The sequence below is a fragment of the Paramormyrops kingsleyae genome, chromosome 14 (genome assembly GCF_048594095.1).
Source record: "Paramormyrops kingsleyae isolate MSU_618 chromosome 14, PKINGS_0.4, whole genome shotgun sequence".
NCBI classification, from domain to species: domain Eukaryota; kingdom Metazoa; phylum Chordata; class Actinopteri; order Osteoglossiformes; family Mormyridae; genus Paramormyrops; species Paramormyrops kingsleyae.
This window is the reverse complement of record NC_132810.1, coordinates 16955482-16982052: the sequence shown is the minus strand read 5'-3', so window position 1 is coordinate 16982052 and position 26571 is coordinate 16955482. Positions and strand designations below refer to the sequence as shown.

General features: G+C 54.1%; 1 protein-coding gene across 3 annotated transcripts in view; it reads right to left on the bottom strand.

The window, feature by feature from the left end:
- The window catches only part of mdga1 (MAM domain containing glycosylphosphatidylinositol anchor 1), an 83357-nt gene that overhangs the window by 19364 nt on the left and 37422 nt on the right, over nucleotides 1-26571 (bottom strand). For 2 of the 3 annotated variants that reach the window (XM_023793121.2, XM_072698719.1), the window contains exons 5-15: nucleotides 22135-22331; nucleotides 20976-21108; nucleotides 16009-16278; nucleotides 13790-14119; nucleotides 11728-12024; nucleotides 9475-9744; nucleotides 8127-8275; nucleotides 5539-5713; nucleotides 4918-4941; nucleotides 4176-4328; nucleotides 3663-3824 (exon numbers count right to left, since the gene is read on the bottom strand). In XM_023793121.2, the coding sequence (XP_023648889.2) occupies nucleotides 3663-3824; nucleotides 4176-4328; nucleotides 4918-4941; nucleotides 5539-5713; nucleotides 8127-8275; nucleotides 9475-9744; nucleotides 11728-12024; nucleotides 13790-14119; nucleotides 16009-16278; nucleotides 20976-21108; nucleotides 22135-22331 (2160 nt within the window). The remainder of the gene's footprint in view (nucleotides 1-3662; nucleotides 3825-4175; nucleotides 4329-4917; nucleotides 4942-5538; nucleotides 5714-8126; nucleotides 8276-9474; nucleotides 9745-11727; nucleotides 12025-13789; nucleotides 14120-16008; nucleotides 16279-20975; nucleotides 21109-22134; nucleotides 22332-26571) is intronic. The other variant, XM_023793130.2, reaches the window with a different exon arrangement.

The window sequence follows — 26571 nt, the reverse complement described above, 5'->3', positions numbered from 1 at the left end:
GCAGGAGTGATTAATGATGGGGATAAATGCCGTGATGATTCGCCACGGGTCCTGCGGTCGGCTCCCTGAGACACGGCGTCAAAATGTTGTTTCGAAATGAAGCTCATTAAATGTGGTTCAGTGTTTCCTGTGGAACTGGGGGGTGGAGGGGGGGCGCTATCTTTGTGTTTCTAATGGGATGAATGGATCCTGGCAGCTAGGTGGGGGGACGGGGTTGACTGAGGCTCTATTTAGGATGGCATCTGCGCCGGACACCACGACACCGGCCAAAGCTCTAGGTCGGACTGTTTTGATTGGCTAATATTAGCCTGTAGGATGGGGGGGTTTCCAGAAACCGAGGGATGCTGCGTTGCTATTGGAGCCAAAAAAAAAAAAAAAAACACGCCCCACCCTGAGTGCAACAGAAGTATGGTTTGCACACAGTTGCACCTGAAGCCTCCAGGTGAGCCAACACCTCCCAAAGCGGATGGGTGTCCCTACAGAGAGCAGCGCAGGCGTCACGCTCCTCCTCATGCTGGTGACACCAGGGAGAAAAACATCTTCATCCATCACGGTCTGCCCTTCGTTCTTTGGATCGCAATCAAGAACCGTCTCCCCGTCGAGCAGCGGGAATTCGATTAATGGCTTCTGCTTTTCAATTTTAATTTCTAATTAAGAATCTATGTCAACGCCGGGTCTGCTAAACAGTGGGAGCATTAATAAAACATTCACTTTAAAATAGGAGCCTGGGGCATGAGTTATCCTTAAGCTGAAAGCCCTTGCATTGTCTGTTCACTAGGTGAACTCCGGTTAGCGGCTAATGGCTAATAACTAACAGCCCACCAAGTCTTCTCCCGACCGATAGCTGACCGCTAAGCAAAAACCACTCTGTTGTCCCGTAGCCAGTGCCTATAGACAAACCTCTGTTGCTACCACCTTCTAGCTAATGGGTAAATGCTTAACCAGCCTCTGCTTCTAGCTAATACCCCATACAGGAAAACACTAATGCGAGTTTATCCCATTTGCCTGCTGAAATGGTAACTGTTGTAGCTAACACATGTTGGGAGACAAGGGGTGCTTGTTTTAATCCTAATGGGACCCATTGAAGTACTGCATAAAACGGAGGTTGAACCAGTCAGTGGCTGACAGCACATAATAATCTCTCCCAATCTGGCTTTTAAGTCCTCACTAGAACTGGTTTTGTACAAGGAGGTCTTGGAGGAACATTAGCGAGTAGCGACCATGCTAATGGGCTATCCTGACCAGCTAGGAAGCACAGGTGAGCCATCCCCATGGACACCGAAGGGGCATTTCAAAGGCGCAGAGACCCCTCTGACCAGCATCCACTGTGATAAATCATGCCGGGGGGGAGGGGGGTGGCATGGTAGACATGGATAGACTGCGTGGCAAGATCTATTAATTCAATAAAGGTGTCTGATAGCGAATGCAATGATGAACCGCCTCACAAATGACTGATTGCATCACAAGGTGCCGTAAATCACGGGACTCATACCCTGGCAGGCGGTGAGCGTGGGGGGGAGCTGCAGTGGGTTTGGGGATGCCAACGGGGTGGGGGGGAGGGCAGGTTGGCACCCCGAGCTGAGGCGGGGCATCTACGACCCTCAAAACAGCCTGAAAGCGGCGTAAGGACGTTTACTGCTCTGTGATTACCCCAGTAAACTGCATAGGAGGCAGGCAGAATGGGGAGACGGATGACAGGGCCGGCTGGCAGGATGTCGTCGGGACAGATGTACTGTGCTGGTCATGGGGTCGCCAGAGAGACTACCGCCCCCCCCCCGCCTAACAGAAACCGCCGTTTTTGGCACCTCGACACTCTTAATGACCACCTCTGACTCACCCACAGCCAATAACCCCCCCCCCCCCCAAGTTCCGGCACTCTCCACATGCCGCCCTGGCTGGGCCTTCGATTTTGAACCCATGGCCATTTTTGTATGTAGTACCCACTCATTTACGTGTGTGACGCATGCTCATTGTTTTGTGCAATGTGCGTTAATTTTCGTGTGCGATATGTGCTCATTTCCGCACGCATTGCGTTCATCTTCGCGTGCGATGCACGCTCATCTTCGTGTGCGATGCACGCTATCTTCGTGTGCGATGCACGCTCATTTTCAAGTGTGATGACTGTTCATTCAGGTGCAATTATTCTCCATTATTCACCTGTGATGTATAGTCATTTTCATGTGCGATGTGCACTTCGTATGCAATGCACGCTCATTTTCATGTGCGATAACCATTCATTTTCTGGTGCAATGCATGCTCATTTTCGTGTGTGATGTGTGGTCATTTTTCTGTGCAATGCATGCTCATTTTCATGTGAGATGCGTGGTCATTTTCATGTACGATGCGTGCCCATTTCCATGTGCAATGTGCGCTCATTTTCAGGTGCAATGTGCGCTCCATTTCGGGTGCTAAGCGCACTAACTTTCATGTGCGATGCGCAATCATTTTCATTGTGTGCGATGTGCACTCAATTTCGGGTGCCAAGCGCACTCGCGGTCATGTGCGATGCCCTCTTGCTCATTTTCACGTGCAATGTACACGCAAATTCATGTGTGATGCGTGCTCATTTCCATGTGCAATGTACTCATTTTCATCTGCGGTGCGTGCACATTTTCATTTGTGATGTGTGCTCATCTTTACGGGCAATGCATTCTCATTTTCATGTGCGATGCGTGGTCATTTTCGTGTGCAATAACTATTCATTTCCATGTGAGATGCGTGGTCATTTTCATGTGCGATGCCCACTCGCTCATTTTCACGTGCAATGCACACGCATTTTCACGTGTGATGCATGCTCATTTTCACCTGCAATGCGCACGCATTTTCATCGTGTGCGATGTGCACTCAATTTCGGGTGCCAAGCACACTGACTTTCATGTGCAATGCCCACTTGCTCATTTTCACGTGCAATGTACACGCATATTCACGTGTGATACGTGCTCATTTACATGTGCAATGTACTCATTTTCATCTGCGGTGCATGCACATTTTCATTTGTGATGTGTGCTCATCTTTGCGGGCAAAGCATGCTCATTTTCATGTGCGATGCGTGGTCATTTTCGTGTGCGATGCGTGCTCATTTTCATGTCCGATGTGCGTCCATTTTCGTGTGTGATGAGCACTCATTTCCATGTGCGGTGCCCACTCATTTTTGTGTGCGATGCACGCTGATTTTCCTGTGTGATGCACACTCATTTTCATATGCGGTGCGCGCTCATTTTCATGCCCAGCGGGATCGAAAAATAATAAACACGACACACACACACCCACAATAAAATGCAGCTTAATTTAACATTTAAAACATGTCTCCACTCTCTTGGCATAATTATGTAAAGATAATCAAGTAATTAAGAGGTGATTCAGATCAGGGGCCCTGCTGATATCACGGGGGGAGTCACACTGACTCAGAATAGAGACTGAGCAGGCGAGGAGCCTCATGACAGCCCCTTAGTGGGGTCACAGGGGACTCTCATGACAAATCACCATCACAGCTGAAAGCTTACATGTAGGGGTACCCAGCCCTTGTTCCCCTGGGTCTACGGTTCAGCTGATAGTAAGAGGATGGACCTGGTGTCATTACAATGATTGCAGAATTGCAGTGACAGCTGGGGGCGGGGCATAGCAGTGCCAAACAGTGACGGTCAGCTGCGTCAGCCACTCACCAATGTGCATGCCCTTCATGTGGTAGTAGAAGGAGATGCAATAGGGGACGCGGTTGGAGCCTGTGGCCCCCCGGGCCTGGGTGACGTTGAAGAGGGGGGACAGCAGGCGAGCTTTGTCCCCCGCAACCCTCGGCCGCGATGCCTCAATATACATGTAGTAACCTGCAGAGACATGGGGGGGGGAGTGGGGGGAGTAAGGGAGAAGAGTCGGGGACCATTACAACTTGCTGTAGCCAGTCCACCCCAGAAGGTAACTTGTATAAGAGGTTGTTAGTTAATAACCAACAAGCCACTTTTCTGGAAAATATGGATTTTTAAGTGTCGCTCTTTGAATTGAATTCCTTATTTGCATTAAGTTTTCAAAATAAAATGAGGCCATTTTAATTTCGCTTACAGATCCAGGTCTACTGCTTAACCATGCTAATGACATGCAAGGCACTTGGTGGGTGCAGGGGGAGGAGTTGGCATGCTGGGAATTTGGAAATGGGGAGGGGGGGAGGGCGCTTTCCGTGCCTTCCTTGGTGCCGCTCCTGTCTGTGTCTGGCCCAGTGTTGGCCGTGCGCTTGGGATTCTGGGTCAGGGCGTTCTGTCGGGTCCAGTCGAACGTGTCGCTCCGGTCCTGGGAGAAACCGCATATCCTGCTATCCTCGAAGCCGCAGACGTGATCTGCCGTGGGAGGTGCAGATGGGAGTCAAATAAAACAAGGAGATAAAGAAAAAGGGGGGGGGGGAGGAGAACAATGGAAAGATGGAAGGTGGTTTAGATCAAATGCCAGTGGAAGAGGAGCACTCGAGTCTGTGAAGCTGGAAGAGCCCAAAATCGATCTGTTTCTAAACCTCCATAGAAGGTCTCCATTATTCACCATTACATACTTTGGAAAGTGTTTACTATCAAAAGGCTGGTGGGTGATTGACACATTTAACTGGCTGCGGGTGGGTGACCTGACAGGGGGGCTATTGACGTACTTATCGACTGAGGTTCGGGGGTGGTTTCCCGTACCGGCGTGTGGCTTGCTCGCCGTAACACCCCTGTCACCCCCCCCACCCCCGCCACATCGTTTTACAGCCCCCCGTCAATTTGCACAGCGTAACGCCCGAATTGACGCCACTTTAATTTGACAGAATTGGCAGGGCTGCTTAGTCTCGATGCCAAGCAGATGAAAATAAACTCACACTGCACTGGCGGTTTGGGAGGTATGGAATGAGAGGAAAGGAGAGAGAGAGAGCGAGAGAGAGAGAGCGAGAGATTTACTCACCTGATGGTCTAAAGTAAGTGAAAGCTACAAAAAATTAAGATACAAAAAAAGAATGCAATTAGGAGCAGCACATTTGTCACACGCGAAAGTGAAAATGGTTCAGGCCGCGTGTGTCAGACAGACGCCCCCACGGCGAGCCGCTTCCCAGCATCCAACACACGTGTTTTCACACTCGAGACAAAACATCAACAACCGCGGATGACTGTATCCCCATGACGGATGGCTGCACCCACTCGCCACAGTCCCGGTCCATGCAGGGCCATTAGTGGCTCATCGGGACAGCAGTGTGAGGGAGGCGTGGCCATGTGAGCTGGCATAGGCAGGTTTACAATGGATTATGGGTAATTTGGCAAACAGAAGGGGAACACACAGGCCCATGCTGGGTGGGGTTACCGGCTCTCCGTTTATTAATGATCAGCCAGGTGGGTCCAGCTCTGGGGCATCACCTCTCAGAATCGATCGGTATTTTACGAATTTCAAAGCAGACACAAGATGGCTACCGTCTGTGAGAGCTCTATATGGGACAGAAAAGAGGCTAGTGGCTGATGTTTTGGTGGAGTGAGGAGATGGAGGCGTGGCCTGATGGGGGCGGGGTGGGGCGGGGTGGGGCGGGGCACTCACGCTCAGAGTACTGGATGGTGCGCGTGGCTGAGTCCCCCAGGCCGAACATGGTGATGGGCGTGAGGCGCACCTCGTAGTCAAGGGGAATGCGCAGGTCCGTCAGCACATAGGACAGCAGCACCCCTGGCTGAGGCTCCTTCACCTCCATCTGCCGCGACATCGCCACCCTGTTCATCTGCGGGGAGGTACAGACGGGGGACGCCGTCACAGCAGGGCCACAGTGGGAGGGGGTGAATGCAGCAGGGAATGGTGGCGGTAAACAGGGAGCGCGCTCCTTACTGCAGACACACCAAGGGCGTCGCCGGAGGCGCGGGGCGGCCCGGATCAGGGTTTATAGATAGCGCCGCGCCGTCCGCCACCCCCAGAAAGACCATCACGCCGCACGGCTGGGTGCCGAGGCCGCCCTCATCTACCCGTGTCGTCAGAGCGCGGTGTGGTGACGCCGTGTTTACACCCGAGATGGCACGCCCGGGTGTCGCCCCTTACGGCTCGTTTGATAGTCATCCTCACGTGTGTCAAGGCGAGTTGCCGTAGGGCCTCTTCAAAATGTCATCTTACTGCAGTGATGTGTCACCGTCGGCTGCTCGGTCTGTCTCCGCGGTTTGTGCCTTTTGTCTGGCTCGAACCTGAGCCCAGCCCGGGCTCGAGTGGCCCAGAGTGGCAGAGTCTGATAATGGCTCCCTTACTGACTGGCGTCTCTGTCGGGGGGGTTCAGACAGTAGCGTGAAACCTGACATTTACTGCATGAATTTATAGGCAGCTCTGTATGTCTGTATGTGCAGGAATGTGTGCGTGGGTGGGACACACTGCATTTCCCTGGGACACACTGCATTTCCCTGGGACACACTGCATTTCATGTATCTGTGTATTTCTGCATGTCCATACACACTATGGTCACACAATGTGTCTAAGTCACTGGTTTGTATTTATGTTTCGCACTCTCAGAGTGTGAGCTGAGTGTATAATCGTGTGAGTGTATAATTGCATGGGTGACACGTTGAGTCCACCCCCCAGGGCCCTGACTAAACACAGAAGTGTAAATCTGTCACCCTCATGGCTTTACGGTAATGAACTCAGGGGCTCACTTCACATACCATCCCTACAGAGTCCCTTCAGCGTGAAAATGCTGAAATCCAGAATATTCCATAGAGTAAAAGCCAGAGAGTGTGGCATCAGCCAGACACACACATGTGAAGCATGGCTTTAAGCCAAGAGACCCTGTTGTATAGTGAGGCCGGGGGGTGGGGGCAGGTGTGTGGACATTGGAATGTGTCCTGCTGGACTTGCCGGGCCTCATGAAAGAGGAGTGCATGACAGTCGCGGCCTTTTTTTTTGCGCTGTCGGCCTGGCCCAGACACGATGCCGTGCCATGAACCCCCCCCCACCCGTGCCTGATCTGCACACACGCAGACACACGCACATAAAGGAGGGATTTGCATGCGCTGCCGGCCTGCTCACCGCTGAGTCCCTGAGGAGAGCTACTTAGTGTACATTTCTAAGGAGGAGGAGATTAGCTGTTTAGCGGCGCACAAAGGAAGCGGCGCTAATCCCGCCCTCTCCGCTTAAACGGCGCCGGGCGTGCCATTCGCAGCACCGCGGCTGAACGGGCGACGACTGCATTCGCCCTGTATCACTGCCGCCCCCTGGCCAAACAATGCTGGAAGACACATAGAGCATCATGACCATTTGGATGGGATTGCTGGAGTCATCAACGCTGAGTATTACATTATAGAGATGCACCATGACACATAACACCTAACGTAAGATATTAAAATGCATTTTTAATGCAATATAAGGGAAATAAAATGGCTTGGATGCGCATCTTTTAATGGTGTGAGTGTGTGAGAGGACAAGCGTGAGGGTGAGTGGGAGGATCTGTGTATGAGGATGTGTGTGAAGATACGTGTGAGGACAATTGTGAAGATGAATGTGAAGACGTGTGAGGATGTGAGTGTGTCTATGAGGGTGTGTGTGAGAGGACAAATGTGTGGATGTGAGTGAGGACTGTGTGTGAGGATGAGTGAGAGGACAAGTGTGAGGACAAGTGTGAGAGGACAAGTGTGAGGATGTGAGTGTGAGGATGTGAGTGCGAGGATGTGAGTGCAAGGATGTGAGTGCGAGAATGTGAGTGCGAGGATGTGCGTGTGAGGATGTGCGTGAGAACATGTTGCATCAAGTTTAGTTATATGGTAAAAAAGAGCAGCTCATCCTCCATAATCAGTTACCGCGGGATGCTGGGGGGGGCAGGTGCAGGTCTGGGCTGTCAGGCGGACCTTGTTAATTCAATACAGGCGCCAATCGATGGACTGTCAGCCCCAAAAAGCCGCTGCCTCAGCCCTGGCTCCGATTTTGAGATGGCGGCTTGTTTATTATAACGGGTTTCGTCAGTGTGAACAGACGACGCGCGTGTGCATGCGTGCGTGTGTGTGTGTGTGTATTTACACACGTGAGGACGCCCCCTCAGGCCCCTGGGGGGGGGGGGGGCAGCTTATTACCTTGATCCCCCGTGCAACCCGCTGCACCCCGGGCATCCTCTGCATATTAATGCCGAACGAGGCCGCGGCCCGCAAAGAGAGCGCCCCCCCCACCTGCCGCACGTTGATCCAGTAGCCGAGGATGCGATCCACAGCGCGAGGCTCCTTCTGGGTCCACTGCAGGATGTAGGAGTAGTTGCTTCCCGGCAGGACGCGGATGGGGTTAGGCGTGTCGAAGTAGAATTCCGGGTTGTACGCCCTCGCTGTTGGGGGGGGAGGGGGATTCATTGAAGGGGAGCAATCAAGGTGCATATGTTTATATTTCTATATGTCTGTTTTGACTGCTATCATCCTGACGTACCTGCTGAGGATCTATCCATCGAGCCGCGGACGTGCTATAGCCTGCAGATAGCCGGAGTTTGTTTGCATGCATTTACACACAATATACAGAGGCTGCAAACACGACAGAGCATATTTGCATAACATGAGCCAAAAGAAAAACTATTAGCTGTGACCTAACTATGCATCCCTTAAGAAAATGAGCGGGCCGCATGCGGAACGCACAAGCCCCTCCAAACTCAATGCCTGCTATGCATATTAATGCCAGCCTTATTATATTGCGCGCAGTATACTCAGAAAAACTTTCTTTCACCAAGTTGAAATTCTTGGAACCGCCTGTAGGGGATGTGATGTTTAAGGTGCCAGGCTGTTTAATTAGGAAGCTGATGTTCAAATCCAGTCCTTGTGCTTAGCCCAATATGCTCTGTTAAGCATCCGCCAGATAGAGGCACTGCATGTCGCATTGCTGCAAAGGAGCGTGGCGCCCTGAGCGGTGGCGTGCAGCCCACAGAGGCCCCTCGCCGCAGGTCGCTGCCCCCCGACTCTCATTACCGTCACGCTTATAATGACTGCAGCCCATCTGCTTGTCACACAGAAAGCCACGTTATACAGGATCTGTCACATCCCCCAGAAATCCGCCGTTATTCCTGAGCAGTACAACAGCCGGGCCCTTCCCCGGATCTGGGTTACTGCCGGCAGCTTTCCAGGTGACAGTTCCCGAGCTGGCAGATTTCTACCTGCTGCCCTACTTCGCACAATCCCCGTCCTCCGTCACGAAGGGAGACCAAGCTCCTTGGCGCAGTCGCCGATCGTCAGGCGCTAATCGATCGCGCAGTGTGGAGCAGTGACCATAAATGCCGCTATGGCAACCAGCACAGAGCACTGGCCCGTTATCCACCGCTTACTCATCTGCTCCTGTGCAATACTCACCATCTTTGCGTTTTGTCTATAATGGCACATTTTTACAGTGCAGATCTGTACTTATTGCGCTTGCGCTTGCGGTAAGGTTTTCACGGCATAGTGCGACTGACTGCTCGCTGAGCGTATGACGGTAATCATGAGGGGTGGGGCCCCGTCGTCATAGAAACGATAGAAGGCGGGGTCACAGGGCGCGGACACTGACCGGACACGTTGAAGACGCAGGAGGAGACGCCGGCGCCGTTGCTGACCCGGCATTCGTAGGTGCCGTTGCTGGACGGGCTGAGGCGCTCGATGCGGAGCGTGGGCGGCTCCTGCGAGTCGGGCACAGTCGGCGGCAGCGGCCTGCCATTCATCAGCCAGGAGGCGCGAGCGATGCGGCTCGGGTTGGCCTTCACCACCGAGCAGCGCAGCGTCACCGGCTGATTGGTGGGCGAACGTACTTCCTGGTACGCCGGCTCCACGATTGGGGGGTCTGTGGGGGGGAGACCGTTTTTAAGGCGGGCCGTGGTTTCCATGGAAGCCATGGTGGGAGGGAGGTGGGCATGTAGGGCTGAAAATGGACGCGGTACAGTGTGGGGTTTTGTCGTCTCCCCCCCTCCCCCACAATGGTCATGGGGTAAAATTTTAGCCTGAATTGAGTTTTTTAGTTGTACGGGACACATGGTGCATAGGTGACTGATCGGACAAAAGCAGCTCGCTAATGTTAATCGAGCATAATTAACCTGTCAGACGCACGGTCCCGCTAATGACTGAGTACAGGTCATTAGCCAGAGAACGGCCACTTCAGCAACACGTGCCCGTGAAAACGCCGCGAGTCACAGCGCATTGCAGCCTGAAACGCGACTCGCGTCGGAGACACGTGATCCAGCGTTTAGCGCGTTAGCGATCCCCTCGTTAGGCGCGGAAACGCAATCATGCCATTTACAGGTTACGGGAAATGAGGGAAGGGATGCGGGGCTTCGCGCCTAATTCAGGCTCCGCATCTCGAACCTCCAAGCATGACGTGTGCAATTAGAGCCCAACCCATTCCGGATGGGTGGCGTCACATGATGTAAAGTCCCTGAAATACCATGGGCATTTAGCAGTAAAGCGGTGCTAATTAGACCGCCTGATTAGAAAGCACAGTGGCAAATGTGAGCCAATGGCAGCGGGCGACCCGGCCCTGACCCTGTTCCCCAGTGCAGAGGACGTGTTCACAACGAACGCGACTGACGAGCGGGAAATCGGGACAAAGAAACGGCGGGAAAGGAGGCCACTTCAGAAGGGAGGATTCAAGGCTGTGCAACATAAAGTGGGGTCTTGTTTTGGGGAGGGGGGTGATACTGTAACCATGGGGACGCTCATGTTTACAGGCTGAGCCAGTTAACCTGCATAAAATGATAAGCAACTTGGGGGGGGTAATCCCAAGCATGATAATGTAGCCTCAAATCCCACAACATCTATTAGGACAGAATAGACTGGGGGCCTCAGTCAACTGGCACTGATAGTGGATACTGCTATGTGTGTGTTATTATTAATCAGCCGTAAATTAAAGGAGGGGAGGATGGACTGCTGGGGGGGGGGGGGGGACAGGAAGATAGTTACAGAGGAGGGAGACGAGAAGAAAGGCACAGGCAGAGAGAGACAGAGGATAAAAGAGAGAGGGAAAGGGTGGCCTGTGGGGGAGCAATACTCCCAGAGTGAGGACTGGCTGATTGATGAGGATGAGAGTGGAGACGAGGTGGGGGGGGGGCATGGTGTTTCCAGGGGGGTGGAGGGAGGAGGGGCCGCTTCTGGCACACTTAATTATAGTGGCGGCCTAAAAAATGATAGTGTCCTTACTGCGTATAAATCAATACAGCTAAAAAGGAGAGAGAAAACAAACCCAGTGAAGAGATAAGTAAACAAGCACGGGGGCCACAGCAGCCATCGCTCATGGCCGGTGCCGGACCCCTCCGTCACCCCGGCAACGCTGAGCCCAGTGGCCACCTGGGCTGTAAATCAGGGCCAGTGTGGGACGGGCCGGGCTTTCAGATGCACACGCTGCCCGGGCTTTCAGATGCACACATGAGCCGGGCTTTCAAATGCATCGCATGGGCCGAGCTTTCAGATGCACGCATGAGCCGGGCTTTCAAATGCATCGCATGGGCCGAGCTTTCAGATGCACGCATGAGCCGGGCTTTCAAATGCATCGCATGGGCCGGGCTTTCAGATGCACGCATGGGCCTTCTCCAAGTCCATTGCAGAATAGTTTAGGGTTTAGAAATAGCACCCCTTAGGGGTGGGGTGGGGAACTGCCTGACGATCCTTCCTTGGCCTTATCAAATAATTTGGTGCTGAGCTATAGAAAAAGAAGGGTTTTATCTATAGGAAGGAGAGAAAATAACATATACATGGCCTGTCCAGTCCCTGGTCAACGTCATGGCCGCAGGTGAACCTCAAAACACCAGGGGGCAGCGGCGAGCCCCTCACTCACACTGCACGCTGAGCTGGACCTGTGCCTCGCGTCGCTTGATGTTCAGCCCATTGTATGGCGCTGTCTGGCAGCGGTACGTCCCCGAGAGATCACGTGTCACATTGCTGAGCCGCAGCCGACCATCCCGTGTCTCCGTCGCCCACTCGCCAGACGGCATAGGCAGGTCCTTGTCTGCGCGGGACCACAGCACCGGGGGGCGGGGCTTGCCGTCCACCAGGCACACCAGCTCCGCCCAGGCACCCTCCCGCGCTGTCACCACGGCACCACCAGAGGGCACCGACAGGATCGGGGGAGTCACTGTGAGACAGAGAGGGGGTTATTAATTATGGATGCTATTAATTCATCACTAATGAATTATTCAGCTTTGCTTTTCTTTTCTTTTAATGTTCGTCTGTATAAATGTTATACAATTTAAATATTTATTAAAAATGTATTTTCTGTTTACAGAATAGGTTTTGACGACTCTTTGTGTTTCCGTCTTATAAAGCACCTGGATTTTAACGTGGCTGAGTTGAGCCCGATTCCCAGGTTTGCAGAGCCGGAAAATAAACATCCACAGGCTTCATGGAGGAGACCCGACTCTCTCAAGGTGAGAGTCCATCCATCCATTTTCTTTACCTGCCAGGCAGGGAACCACTCAGGATGGGGCGCCAACCCATCGCAGGGCACACTCACATTTCATTCACTCACACACCTACGGGCAATTTGGTAACTTCACCAGTACCCAGAGGAAACCCCACGATGACACGGGGAGAACATGAAAACTCCACACTCATGGAAGCATGGTGGAGACTAGAACACTGGAGAAAGTGTGCGGCAGCAGTGCTAACCACTGGCCCACTGGAGACTAGATCACTGGACGAAGTGCTAACCACTGGCCCACTGGAGACTAGACCACTGGACGAAGTGCTAACCACTGGCCCACTGGAGACTAGACCACTGGACGAAGTGCTAACCACTGGCCCACTGGAGACTAGACCACTGGACGAAGTGCTAACCACTGGCCCACTGAGCTGCCCCTGATCGGGTGCATGAGGAGCAAATAAATGAAGGTGAGCGAGGGATGAGGAGAGAAAAGTGAGGACAAAGGGAGCGAAAAATCTTCAATCCAAGGATCTTCAAGGGCAGCACAGAGGAAGACCCACAGCAAGGAAGGCAGAGGCAGATGATCAGGAGGAACTCTGAGATAGCTGGGGGCCCAATCTCCTTAGCTGGCCCTTCTGTCACCTACATGCCAATCGTGGCTGTCAGCTTCCAAGGTGACCAGACCAGCAGCCCCCATATATCCCCCCCACCCACCCACCCCTGGCTCTCCTCAGTCTGGAAAGATCCGAATGGAGCGTTCCTGTGAGCGTTGGTGTATTCCTGGGTCATCCTCAGGGCTGCCCACTTACTGTACCCAGCTCCGAGGAAACCAATCAGAAGCGGTTCGTTTATATTTAATCGGCCCGTTCACCAATGTCAGCTTGCCGGAAGCTACCGGAATAGCAACAAAGTAGGCCACTGTCTAAGAGGCACGTCTATACCAGAATCCGGGAAGATCTTTCTTTCTCTGCCGCCCCATTTTCCCCGCATTATCTCGCAGACATCCTGCTGGCTTCACCGCGCCGCCGGGACACGGCGCTGTCTGGGAGGAGCGGCTGCAAAACAGCCCCACATGTAAACATTAGGGAGATGCCCGTCTGGTCCGTGTTTACGAGGTGTAAGCTCTGGGAATTACTATAAGGCGGCCGACAGACAATAAAACGATTGGATTTCGAGAAGGGGCATCAGGACCGGGGAAGGAGTTCAAGAAAAGATGGAGAGTCGATGCATAGCTTGGTAGATAATGAGACGAGTGCAAGGGGTGTCATCCGAACAAAACTGGGGGATGACTGGAAGGAGGGGGCGGATGGAGAGGGACGGGGGGGGGGGGGGGGGGGGGTGAGATGAGACCAGGAGGAGACAGCCTGCAAGGAGAGGGAGTCGGGGGGAGGGGGAATTCAGTGTCCTCTGCTGATTTTCAGGTGACAGAGGAGGGCAGGAGCAGGAGGAGCTGTGCAGGGGGGCGGGGGGGGCTCACCACTGCTTTGCGTGATGTTGACATCCACCCTGAGATCGGGCACGATGCTTCCCGGGAAGTTCGCCACGCAGGTGTAGGTGGCTTGGTCGCGAAACTTCATGTCGATGATCTCCAAGCTGCCGGTGCCCGGCGCCATGTCGGGGTCACTGCGCAGAATCACCAGGTTCTCCGACGGCAGGATGGGGACGCCGTTCTTGTACCAGGTGTAGTTGACCTTGTCCTGTGGCTGGGCGTCCACGTGGCAGGACAGCTTGAGGTCGCGGCCCATCTGGATGCTCTCGCTGTCCTTGTTGGAGTCCGGCGTGATTTGGAACGTCAGGTTCCTCATGTCTGGTGGGTGAAAAAGCGGCCATGGTTACCTGCATACTGGGCGACCGACCAACCAGCTGGCAGGCCGGTGCCATTCCCAACAATCCCCTTTCATTTTATATAGCATATTTCAGCAGCCGTACCACCTGCAGTTCAAACCGGGTAATCCATCTGAAGCTAAGCACGGGGGTGTTCAACAAAGCAGGATTTCGTGCTTAGCCGGATAAGTTGTTGGATTTATGGTAGTCTGGGCTAAATGCACTTCAACTTCATTCACTTAAATGTAGCTCAGACTACATTATTTGACAAGTTACCCAGTTAAACAAGAAATACGGCTTCATGAAACACCCCCCAGGTTTGGTCCTGGCCAGTACTTGGATGGGAGACCAACTAGGAAGACTGGGTTGCTGCCATCCTGTGGTCTGTGTGGGTCCCAATGCCCCAGTGCAGTGATGGGGACTAATATCTAACTGGTGAATTCTCTCCTGCCCCTTCACCACCTTAGCTACTGTGTGGTGAGCGTACTGGAGTAGAATGGCTGCCGTCGCATCACCCAGGTGGGGGCTACACAGTGGGGGTGGGTGAAGTGGCTCCGCATTGGTTCTGTAAAGCGCTTTGGGTGTCTTGAAAAGACATGTAATTGTAACATACATACATACTTAACATACTTACATATAAATGTAACATACATACATATAACTGTAAAATAAATACATAAAGCATCTGATTTTCACCCATCTCCTGGTTACACCCCTCCCCAATACCAGCCCCCCTCCGATGTACCCCAAAGCTCACCTGATGCCCTCTCTGACACCCCACCAGCACCCTTTCCGATGCTCCCCAATATCCCCCAATGCCGTCCGACACCCTCCTGCCACCCCCATCTCCCTCTTCAATGTCCCCTATGTCTTCTCTGATGCCCCCCAACACCCTCTCTGTTGCCCTTTGATACCCCCCCCCCCCACACATCCTCCCCCCCCCCAAACCCCCTCTCTGATGCACCCCTCCCATCTTTGCAGAGGGCACCGAGCCACCTGGCCGCACCTGGAAAATGGACACACGACCACAGTGGGCGACAGAACCCGATCCATCATGCTGTAATTAGGTCCTCCGCAGCAGTGAATAAGGATGATTAACAGGGATGGAAAGAGCTAGGGGTCACTCATAAAGGTCATGATGAAGTGAGCGAGCAGAGAGCGGGGTGTGGGAGCTGAGAGCGGGGTGTGGGAGCAGAGAGCGGGAACGGGGTGCAGGAGAGGAGAGTGGGAGTGGAGAGCAGGAGCAGGATGCAGGACCAGAGGGCAGAGGAGACAGTGGGAGCGGAGAGGAAGAGCAGAGGGAGAGCAGGGTGCGGGAGCAGAGAGCGGAGAGCGGGAGCAGGGTGCGGGAGCAGAGAGCGGGAGCAGAGAGCGGAGAGCGGGAGCAGGGTGCGGGAGCAGAGAGCGGGAGCAGGGTGTGGGAGCAGAGAGCGGGAGCAGGGTGCGGGAGCAGGGTGTGGGAGCAGAGAGCGGGAGCGGAGAGCGGGAGCAGGGTGCGGGAGCAGGGTGTGGGAGCAGAGAGCGGGAGCAGGGTGCGGGAGCAGGGTGTGGGAGCAGAGAGCGGGAGCGGAGAGCGGGAGCAGGGTGCGGGAGCAGAGAGCGGGAGCAGGGTGCGGGAGCAGGGTGTGGGAGCAGAGAGCGGGAGCGGAGAGCGGGAGCAGGGTGCAGGAGCAGGGTGCGGGAGAAGAGAGCGGGAGCAGAGAGTGGGAGCGGAGAGTGGCACCGGGACATGAGGTGGAGCGCAGGATCACGCAGCCTTTCCCTGTGATGCTATGCGATTAATTAGCGCCACCATTACACAAAATATGGGCCAAATGGTGTATGCAAGCAGACAAACACGCACGACACACTGAGAGGAAAACACACACGCACCTCTGACGACGAGGTTCACTGTCCTCTTGGCCGGGTTCCCCACTTTGTTGTAGGCGGCACAGTTGTAGAAGCCAGAGTCAGAAGCCTCGACGGAGCGCAGGGTGAGCGTGCCGCCATCGATGACTGCGCGCTGCGGGACGGACCCTGGTGTGCGTGACCATGTCACCGTGGGGGTGGGGTTTCCCGCTGTCACCTCACAGGACATCATCACGTCCTTCCCAGGGTCCAGCACCAGGGTCTCATTGACCGAGAGGCGCAGGGCCGGTGGGGCTGTGACAAACACACACATGCACAAACACAGGCATGCATGATGAGGCCACAGAAGCCCAAACATGGCGCCCTCCAGTGCCCAATGCAGGAATGGCGTGAGCTCAGGAATCGCCATGGAGATCATGAATAGTTCCGAAGCTTCCTGCGTCACCTTGGTAACGCCTCAGGTGACACAACAAACATGCTGTCTCACCTAAATGAATCTCCAGATGCATGATGGGAAGGTTTTAAAAATGACAGGATGCATCCCTGATGACATGCCCCCCCCCCCCCCCTCCAATTTACAGCATGTCTGCAGCCCTCGCATGTAATTGAATTTAATACCTCAGGGAGGTTTGTCAGATGAACCTGCAGCTGTATGCCGGTGACCTGCACGCATGTCCGACTTGCGACGTGCAGGGTGAGAGTGGGGTGCCAGGCAGCTAGGGGCCGGGGCCACTCGCTCTGCGCTGGCGGAGGAGAGCACCTCAGAGGTAGCGGGAACAATTGGGAAATAAAGGAAGAGGCACCGATCGTGGGGGGTGATTCGATTGACTGAAGTCGCGCGTCCTTGGTCTCGGTAGCGAGTCTTCGTTTTGTCTGATATCGACTGTTCCAGAAAACAATTCACCTAATAACAAATGCAGCTTTTTGTTTCATCTTTTCTTTTTTCAATGGGGCGCAGAATAATCCAGCAAGGCCAGTGTGATGGCGGAACATTCTGGAAAGTGAATCATGGGACAGGTGGGCAGCCGGGCTGAGTGATGCCCCCCCACGCCAACCCACCAGCAGATCAGCAAGCAGGATCTGGGACGGAAAACCTGTGATCGACCCCCCCGGCTGTCAGTCCAATTCATTACTCTTTGCGTCACCTTGGCAACGGCCCAGTGCCTGGACTCTGCTTACCATGTGATAATCCCATCCCAGGACCCCAAAAATAAGCCCTGATTCATTCAGGCCCCTCGTCTGAGGCTGCATAATCTTCATTTTGGCATGTTTCAATCACTCTGATGCACAGAGCCCCATCCTGCCTGCCCCCACCCGCACCCTCCACCTGTTCCCAGCCCTCCACTGTACACGGTCACACAGGAAGTGTCTCCGGAACATTCCATTCTAATGATTATTAGATAACGTCATTCACGAGAAGAAACAAACCACATCATGTGAGAAGGAGGGACATGCCGTGTCCAAGGCCACATCGTAGAGCTTTGGATCTCCACCTTCCCATAGAAAATTCTAGAAAGACTGACCTACCCCAACCTGCACTGGCGAGTCATCAGCTCTTTCCGTTCTGTCAAAGTCAAGCGCTCTGCCTGCCCGAAATCAGCCGGCACTGCGGCTATTAAGGGAACCTTTCTCCCATCATGTCGCGGGCCGATAGCATCTTGCCGAAAGCCAACGTCCCAGAATGCAAGGCCCCGTCTGCGGGGGCCGCGGCCGGGCGGGGGCCGCGGCCGGGCGGGGGCCGCGGCCGGCCGACAGGCCGCTTTGGGAAATAACGAGGGAGGCGGCAGGGACAGGCTAGTGAAAGGGCGAATGAGAATTCAATTTCTTCCCGTGGGAACCAGGGACCCTTGCAAAGGTTGGAGTCCAGCATAGAAAAACGGGAAAAAGTGTGAAGGAGCTGCACACACAGGCACACACAATAGGGGGGCTCTGTACATGCCCCCCTGCCCGGACCGGACCGGACCAGACCTTCCATCTGCACCCTGTTAATCAGCTCAGCATTGAAATGCTGGACACACAAAAATAGCAGCTTTTCCAGGACATAGATTAGTGTGCATTCAGCTGTCCCTTCACATCTTTCAGTAAATAAACCGATATTCTGCACATTCACTTCCTAACCTCCGTTGCTCTGACTGTAATAGAATAGATAATGAAGTACCAGAGGGTGCAAGGAACGAGTTAAAGGCAGGAGGACAGCTGATCTGTTCAGGCAATAATCAGAGGAATAAACGTCATTAGAGACACTAGTGGCCTAATGAGAGAATTCGACTGCTGCTGCGGCCGTATAGCACAAGGGGAGAAAAAACACAGCCATCTCAATTAAACAAGTACAACACAAAAAAACAAATCTAGTTATGGCAAATGAATGCGGCTACAGGCTCTGAGTGCGTGTCGATGGCGACGCGGAGGCGAGGATTACTAATGATTCACTCCTGACTTTCGGACTCTGTCTGGTGTATGGTTTTATTTATATGCTTTATTTATATACCACACAGTCTCAGCATCCCCCCCCCCCCTCCTGGGAGAGGGCCGTAATGCGAGGATCAGCACGCAATTCCTGCACCGTGGCCGGTTTGGGTGCTGGAGCCTCGCGGGGTTCCCGGCGACGCAGAGGGGTCGCGACAAAGCAAGCCTCCGCCCGGGAGAGCAGCCCGCGACGATTATGTCAGCCAATTAGGGCCGAGCGATCGCTCAGGGAACGCCAGCGGGGAGGAGGGTGCAGATTAGTGCCAACAAATGGTGCGTTTAGATGGCTTCTTAAGCAGCCGTTTATTAGCCGGCTCTCGCGAGCGCCATTAACCCCGAGATAAGTCGCCGGCGGTACGAGGAATGCCGCTTAGCGGGCGGCAGGCATCGCGCGGAGCAATCCTGCGGACAAGCGAGTCCCGTTTCTGGATCCGCGATTCTATACGGGCAAATCGTTACGTCGGAGCCGCCAGCACCGCTCAGTGCTCTCGAAATACGGGGGCATAAATTCCCCTCCCATCAGGATTATACCTGGCCCTGCTGATGGACCTGCCCCCCCCATGACATTATAAACAGAGGCTGTTATCGCCGTGCTGAAATGGCATTAAAATAACATGCCTGCCCAACGATAACCGCTATCTGACTACCCGCCTTGTAAACTTTTAACAAACAAATCTTCACATTTTCCCCCTTGTTTGTGGTTATTCATGTACCCCCCCCCCCCCCCCCATATAATAATGGCCAGGCTGGTGGGGGGGACGAGTGTAATGGGGCATATTGCAGATTTATCGAGAATTTCAGCAGGACGGGAACCCGCCGGCACTTTCCAATCCCGCACGCGCATTACAGTATAAGATCAATCTCTCTCTATTGTCCAAACTGTCTAAATCACATTTCTCTGGCCGCCGCACCGCGAGGAGGCTAATCTGACAGACTCACAATGCGGTTAGCAGGAGATTACAAATATACCGCTAGGACAGATCGGCGAGTGGGGGCCCCGGGGGGCCACGCTCGCTTAGCGTTAGCATTAGCGTGCTAACAGGGCCGCTAACAGTGGCCTCGGGTCCCACTGCGCGACTGCGGACCTGCCTCCTTCCTGTCTGCCGGTTGGTACGGTCAGGTTGGGGGGGGGGGGGCGGCTCAGGCCTAAAATCGATGGCCTTCATCAGCAACGTGCGTCTCCATAACAACCCAGATGCGCGGCAACAACGGAGTCATGCTAGCAGGTTCTGTGGGCCCAGACAAGTCCTCCAGACATGCGGTACCGGCAGGGAGCATCGACCTGGACAGAAAGGCGGCCTTTATTGATGGTGTGTAATACCAGCGTGAATTGATCGCCGGTAATGGGCGGGGGGGGGGGGGGGTGTTACTGCCCTGACATACTCTCCTTCCTTTTCCCACTCACATCCCTCCTTGTTCACCCCCGTGATCTACCCAGGAAGTGATGTCATCACCTAATCCGTATTCTCTTAGAGATGTGCTTCACACGTGCCAGATGGTTCCGCAAACTGTCCTGGTTTTTTGTGTCTAAAAACCAGGACTCTGGGATGGGGGGGATGGAAAACAGGCGTAGTGCATGTGGAACGTCCAGGTCCCCCATTATGTAGGACCTTCAGTGGGCCACACGCCTCCAGCTGGTGATGTGGCCGCTTTAGCATGCATTTCCCTTTTCATTTGGGGTCACTCGCAAATACCAGCATCTCCACAGCTCCGTCTCTTTCTTGGAGATGGGGTTTCGGTTGGGGGGGGGGGGGGGGGGCAGAGCTTCTCAAGGGTACGTCCACAGCCTCCTCTCAAAGCAACATGCGCCCTTCGAGGTCAGGCGACCGGTTTTTACTGGCATAATGCGGTCTGTTCACTTTCTAAGGGAAAATAAAAGATGGATGCTGGTGGACCAGGCTTTTGTGGACGTCCGTCTCACGTAAGCGGAGCTGAAGCTCTCCAGATGCTCCTCCTGGCCGGATTCATTAGCGCAATCCCAGCATCCCTCAAAGACGACGAACATCCCGCCCCCCCCCCCCCCATCTACTCCCTAATTTACTGGCGCCTGCGGTGATGAATTATGCATGAGTGTGACCCCTGACCCCCGCAGAACAGTCAGAAAGCTTTCAAAGCTGGCATTTATCTCAATTTGTACCATTAATCACGCCGCGCCAAGTCCGTGGGAAATATCGAGACGTAAAATGGATTAATAGAGTAATCCTGCAAAAGTGGCTTGCAAAACGGCCTCGTCGGAGTTGTGCAGTTGCGTGCAAATCCCAGAGGTGTCATTTCACCGGGGGGACACGCGTGCATTCTACATGACCTGACAGGTCTGTCAACGGCGGCAAAAGAGACACGGGAACTTAGAGACATTAACAAGAAGAGTGATTTGGGGGGGGGGTGGGCCAGAAAACACCATGGAGGAGAAAAACAGGGGAGGGACTGAGGGAGGAGGGACTGAGGGAGGAGGGTCGGTGGGGCAAGGGAAGGGTGTGAGGGGTAGGACCAAGAAACGAAAGGCAGCAACCCCAGGACCGACTCACAGGTGGCGCTGGTGAGCTGGAAGGTGACGAAGGTGTCTGGGATCTCGCAGACGTTGCGGACGGACACCTGGCAGGTGTAATTGGCAAAGTCCTGCGGCCTCAGGTTCTTCAGCTTCAGCACCTTGGTCTCGCCCTACAGAGTGGGGGGGGGGGCACGTCATGCAACTGCAAAACAGGCGTTTGTCCCAGTTCTGGAGGCTGCAAGGAGAGCTCCTCACGGCACAGGAAACGGGGCGCGAGAGCGAACGGACGAGGGAAAGAGGCGAAAAGCCAAACTCGAGGCTGCAACCCACAATGCACTGCACGGCGGGCGCTGGCTGATTGGTGGAGATTTCAGACAGTGATAACGAAGCCATTTCATCATTAAAGAGCAGATGAATGGATTTCATGTATGAAAATGGCTTTGGGTACGGGCATCAGTGAAATGAATAATCATCATTATTCTAATAAATTATAACATCACCGGTCCTCTCCCTCTGCAACTGGACATGGCTGTAATAATGGCTTCTGGATTATGGATTCATATTTCATCTCTCTGCATACCTGCCTCCCCGCATTACCGACTGACTTTCGTCGCTAATTCTTCAATCAGCCGTGACTCGTCAGAGCAGCACTCGTGTTAATTGAACCCAGGGAGGGTGCTCTATACACAGAGCGGGGGGGGGGGGAATCCTCATTGGCCAGCAAACACTGAAAGATGATTTCCCAGCACTCCCCAAACACATGTATGCGCACGCGCGCGCGCGCACACACACACACACACACACACACACACCTGTCCATACTTTAATGCGGTCAAATATGGTGTTTTTCATATTGAAAAGGAAACAATTTCCGAAACTGCGATGGAGATAGAATTTGCGAGTTAGTTGGTACGTAGGACATGACACACATTGTTTAGTTTCTGGGTTGGTGGTGATCAGATGTAAATCAGGCGCCCGCAAAGCCTGCTCCTTATTGAAGCATGAGATGCGGATCTTAATACCGGGACATGAGGAATGGCAAGTCCTATCGGCATGACATCCATTAGTGAAAATACAATTTAACTTTGTTGACTCTGTCGAAAATTCACTTAGAATTTGCTCAAAGCTTTAATGGAAGGAAGGCTAATTTTTCCTAACTGCGTAGAAACTGGGTGTGAGAGGCGGTGGGGGGGTACCTGGGTGTAGAGTGGCTCGTAGATGTCCACGCCGTTGTCCTTGCTCTGCTCGATGGGCTGGCTGCCCCTCTTCCAGATGAAGCGCGCTGGCGGATTGGAGTTGACCGTGCAACGCAGGAACACGGTCTTCTCCTGGTAGTAGCTACCACGCACATCGCTAATGGTCTGGTGCACGGTCAGCACGGGCTGGTCCAGGTCTGAAACACACACACACGTGGTCAACACGGGCTGGTCCGGGTCTGAAACACACACACACGTGGTCAACACGGGCTGGTCCAGGTCTGAAACACACACACACGTGGTCAGCACGGGCTGGTCCAGGTCTGAAACACACACACACGTGGTCAGCACGGACTAGTCCAGGTCTGAATCACACACACACATGGTCAGCACGGGCTGGTCCAGGTCTGAAACACACACACACGTGGTCAGCACGGGCTGGTCCAGGTCTGAAACACACACACACGTGGTCAGCACGGACTGGTCCAGGTCTGAATCACACACACACACGTGGACAGCACGGGCTGGTCCAGGTCTGAATCACACACACACGTGGACTGCACGGGCTGGTCCAGGTCTGAATCACACACACACGTGGACTGCACGGGCTGGTACAGGTCTGAATCACACACACACGTGGTCAGCACGGGCTGGTCCAGGTCTGAAACACACACACACGTGGTCAGCACGGGCTGGTCCAGGTCTGAAACACACACACACGTGGTCAGCACGGGCTGGTCCAGGTCTGAAACACACACACACGTGGTCAACACGGGCTGGTCCAGGTCTGAAACACACACACACGTGGTCAGCACGGGCTGGTCCAGGTCTGAAACACACACACGGTCAGCCAGACTGATTCAGGTCTGAATCACACACATAAATGCACTCATGCTGGTGTGACTTCGGGTGGCTGAACGTCTCCAGTTCCAGGGAGGGGGCGGGGGGGGCACCAGGCACCATATCCCCACCTGAGAAGCAGGTTGATGGACAGGCTTCTTTCACCTGTAGGCCAACAGGGCGGCAGCCTTCAGTATGAGCGGGGCAGAGGGAGGGGGAATGGCTGTACGGTTGTGCAGCATGCTGTGCATGTGTGTGTGTGTGTGTGTGTGTGTGTTTGTGTGTGTGTGTTTGTGTGTGTGTGAAGGTGCCTGAAGGGATGGCGCTGAGCTATGGGCATTCCGGCGGTGTCCTCCTCCCGACTCTCAGAAGCTGGAGTGAGCAGGTCCAGGATGGAAGCAGTGAGGATTCAGTGAAGAGACTATGAAAGTTTCATGTGTGTGTGTGTGTGTGTGTGTGAAGGACACAGCAAATCGATGGGGGAGGGGGGGTAACAATTCTGGAGGCTGTCTGAATTTTTGAGTTGGTCAAAAACAGTCACCTCAAACAAAACCACATGCAGCGATGACCCAGAATTCCATAGTTTAAGCCCCCCCCCCCATCCATGGGCTGTATGTGTCACGTCAGTCAGGAGGGCTAAAAGGACATGGCATGCCTAAAGACCAATTAACGGAAGTGTAGAAGGACCAGTTAATGGACAGGGCAGAATGGACAGCTGGACAGAGCCCGGATGGACAACTGGACAGAACCCGGATGGACAGCTGTGGCAGAGCCCGGATGGGCAACTGGACAGAACCCGGATGGACAGCTGTAGCAGAGCCCGGATGGGCAACTGGACAGAACCCGGATGGACAGTTGGACAGAGCCAGAATGGACAGTTGGACAGAGCCCGGATGGACAGCTGTGGCAGAGCCCGGATGGACAGCTGGACAGAACCCGGATGGACAGTTGGACAGAGCCCGGATGGACAGCTGGACAGAGCCAGAATGGACAGTTTGACAGAGCCTGGATGGACAGCTGTGGCAGAGCCCGGATGGACAGCTGGACAGAACCTGGATGGACAGTTGGACAGAGCCCGGATGGACAGCTGGACAGAGCCCGGATGGACAGCTGTGGCAGAGCCCGGATGGGCAACTGGACAGAGCCCGGATGGACAGCTGGACAGAGCCCGGATGGACAGCTGTGGCAGAGCCCGGATGGACAGCTGGACAGAACCCGGATGGACAGTTGGACAGAGCCCGGATGGACAGCTGGACAGAGCCAGAATGGACAGTTGGACAGAGCCCGGATGGACAGCTGGACAGAACCTGGATGGACAGTTGGACAGAGCCCGGATGGACAGCTGGACAGAGCCCGGATGGACAGCTGTGGCAGACCAGTGCCTCTCCCTGAAATCCAAACTCGAGACCAACATCTCAGGGACTGTCCTCTGCCTCAACCCCCCCACTGCAAAGTGCCCCCCCACCGTGCTCTATATGGCCAGGCCTAATTAGCTGATGACCAGGAGTGGGCCACGGCGCTCTTGTATAACACGTCGTGACCTTTGATGCGTCTAATCCCAGATGGAGGAAGCTTAGCGTCCAAATCCCCTTTGATTTCCAATAAACAAGCAATCTCTAATAGCTCTGCGAGAATAGAGCACCACTGCACTGGGCTGCTGGGGGTGGGGGGGCAGAAGGAAGTGAGAACACGCGAGACAGGAAGCGGGGGAGGGGAAGTGCTCAGGGCCGAGCTGTGTCCCAAATAGGTCTCTGTTGTGAAGATGTCTAATTAGGACTGGTTACATATATTTGTTATTTTTTCACTGTTTTACAGCATGCAGCATCCACACATCAAGAACTTTATTCCAATGTACCCCAGATGTTAAAAAAAAATTAAATAGCCTGTTAATAAGTGTTGCCACACGAGGCTGTTTCATTCCCACTTCAATTTACACAATACAGGAAGTGCATTACGGAGCGACACAAAGGACAGGAAACGGAGCAAGAAGCTGCTCTCTGATTGGGGGACAGGGTGGATGTGGCGTTGAGGGTGAGGGGGATTTAGCCACAGGCTGGGTGGTGGCTGGAGGAAGACAAGGAGCAGGACACGGGGACTTTGAGGCAGGGACCTGGATGGGACACAGACCTGGACGGGACACAGACCTAGACGGGACACAGTGATTTCCTGATGCACTGCAGTCCAAAGATGGGACTTTCAAGCCGCGAACCCCGGAGAACAGCAAAACAGCCATACCAAACCCCCCACCCCAAACCCCGGAGAACAGCAAAACAGCCATACCAACCACCCCGGAGAACAGCAAAACGGCCATACCGCCACACCCCCCCCACCCCAACCCCAGAAAACAGCAAAATGGCCATACCCCCCCCCCACCCCAGGTAAGTAAGGAAACTAGCTTGGTCACACGTTTGTGAACAACAAGCAGAAGTGACCCAAAGTGAGTGAAGACAAAGAAATGGACAGAAAGCATAAGAGAGTGTGTGTGTGAGAGAGAGAGAGAGAGAGAGAGAGAGAGAGAGAGAGAGAATAAGTGAGACAGAGAAGGAGAGAGAGTCATGAAGGGCTCTGATAAAACAGAAAGGAGGGGTTATATACAATAACTTAAAGACTGGAGAGAGGTGGGGGGCACGACACAGGGAGATAAGGCCGGGGGGCACATGCGTCACCCTGATTGGGGGGGGGGGGGCACGGGGATTCACTGTGTAGGTCTGTTCACCCTCAGAGCACTTTCTGTGGGACCATTAATCTGGAGAAAAACACATTGATCAGGCCAAGATGAAGAGTAGAGCTGGACGTGTGAGTGTAACACAAACAGAGGTCCCGCTAGATAGAGAGATGGATAGAGAGAGAAAGAAAGAGAGAGACAGAGAGAGAACAATGAGAGAAAGGGAGGAGATGTTCCAGGATTCACACAATAACAGAAGGAGTCTCTTTTTGATCCAAGCGGAGCCTCATTAATTATTGAAGACGCCGCACAGCTTTAAGGAGGCAGAACGCACACATGGCGGCCGTCCCGTCATAATGAGGGCGCCCTCCGAACTCGAAACAAGCGTGGGCTGGGGAGGCGCAGAGCCGAGGAGGCCCTGAGCCAGGGAGACGAGAAAGCGTGGAGCCGGGGAAGCACGAAGCCCAGGAGATGAGGAGGCGCAGAGCTGGGGAGGTGCCGAGCTAGGGAGATGAGGAGGAGCGGCACCAGGGAGCCAAGGAGGTGCCAAGCCAGGGAACTAAAGAGGTGTGGAACCGGGGAGATGCGGAGCTGAGGAGGCACTGATCTGGGGATGGGCAGAGCTGGGGAGGCACCGAACCAGGAAGACAAAGAGGAGTTGCAATAGGGAGACCAGTAGGTGCGGAGCCGGGGATATGCCAAGCCAGGGAGACATAAAGGCGTGAGCTGGGGAGGCACGGAGCCGAGATGAAGCGTAGCCGGGGAGGCTCAGAGTTGGCGAGGCGCCGAGGCAGGGAGACAAGGAGGCATGGACACAGATGAGGCACAGAGCCAAGGAGGCGTGATCGGGGGCCTGCCTTCTACTGTCTGCAGCCCAAGAAAAGACACAAAATCGCTGCTTGTTTGGGGGGAGAGCAGGGAGGGGACATGGT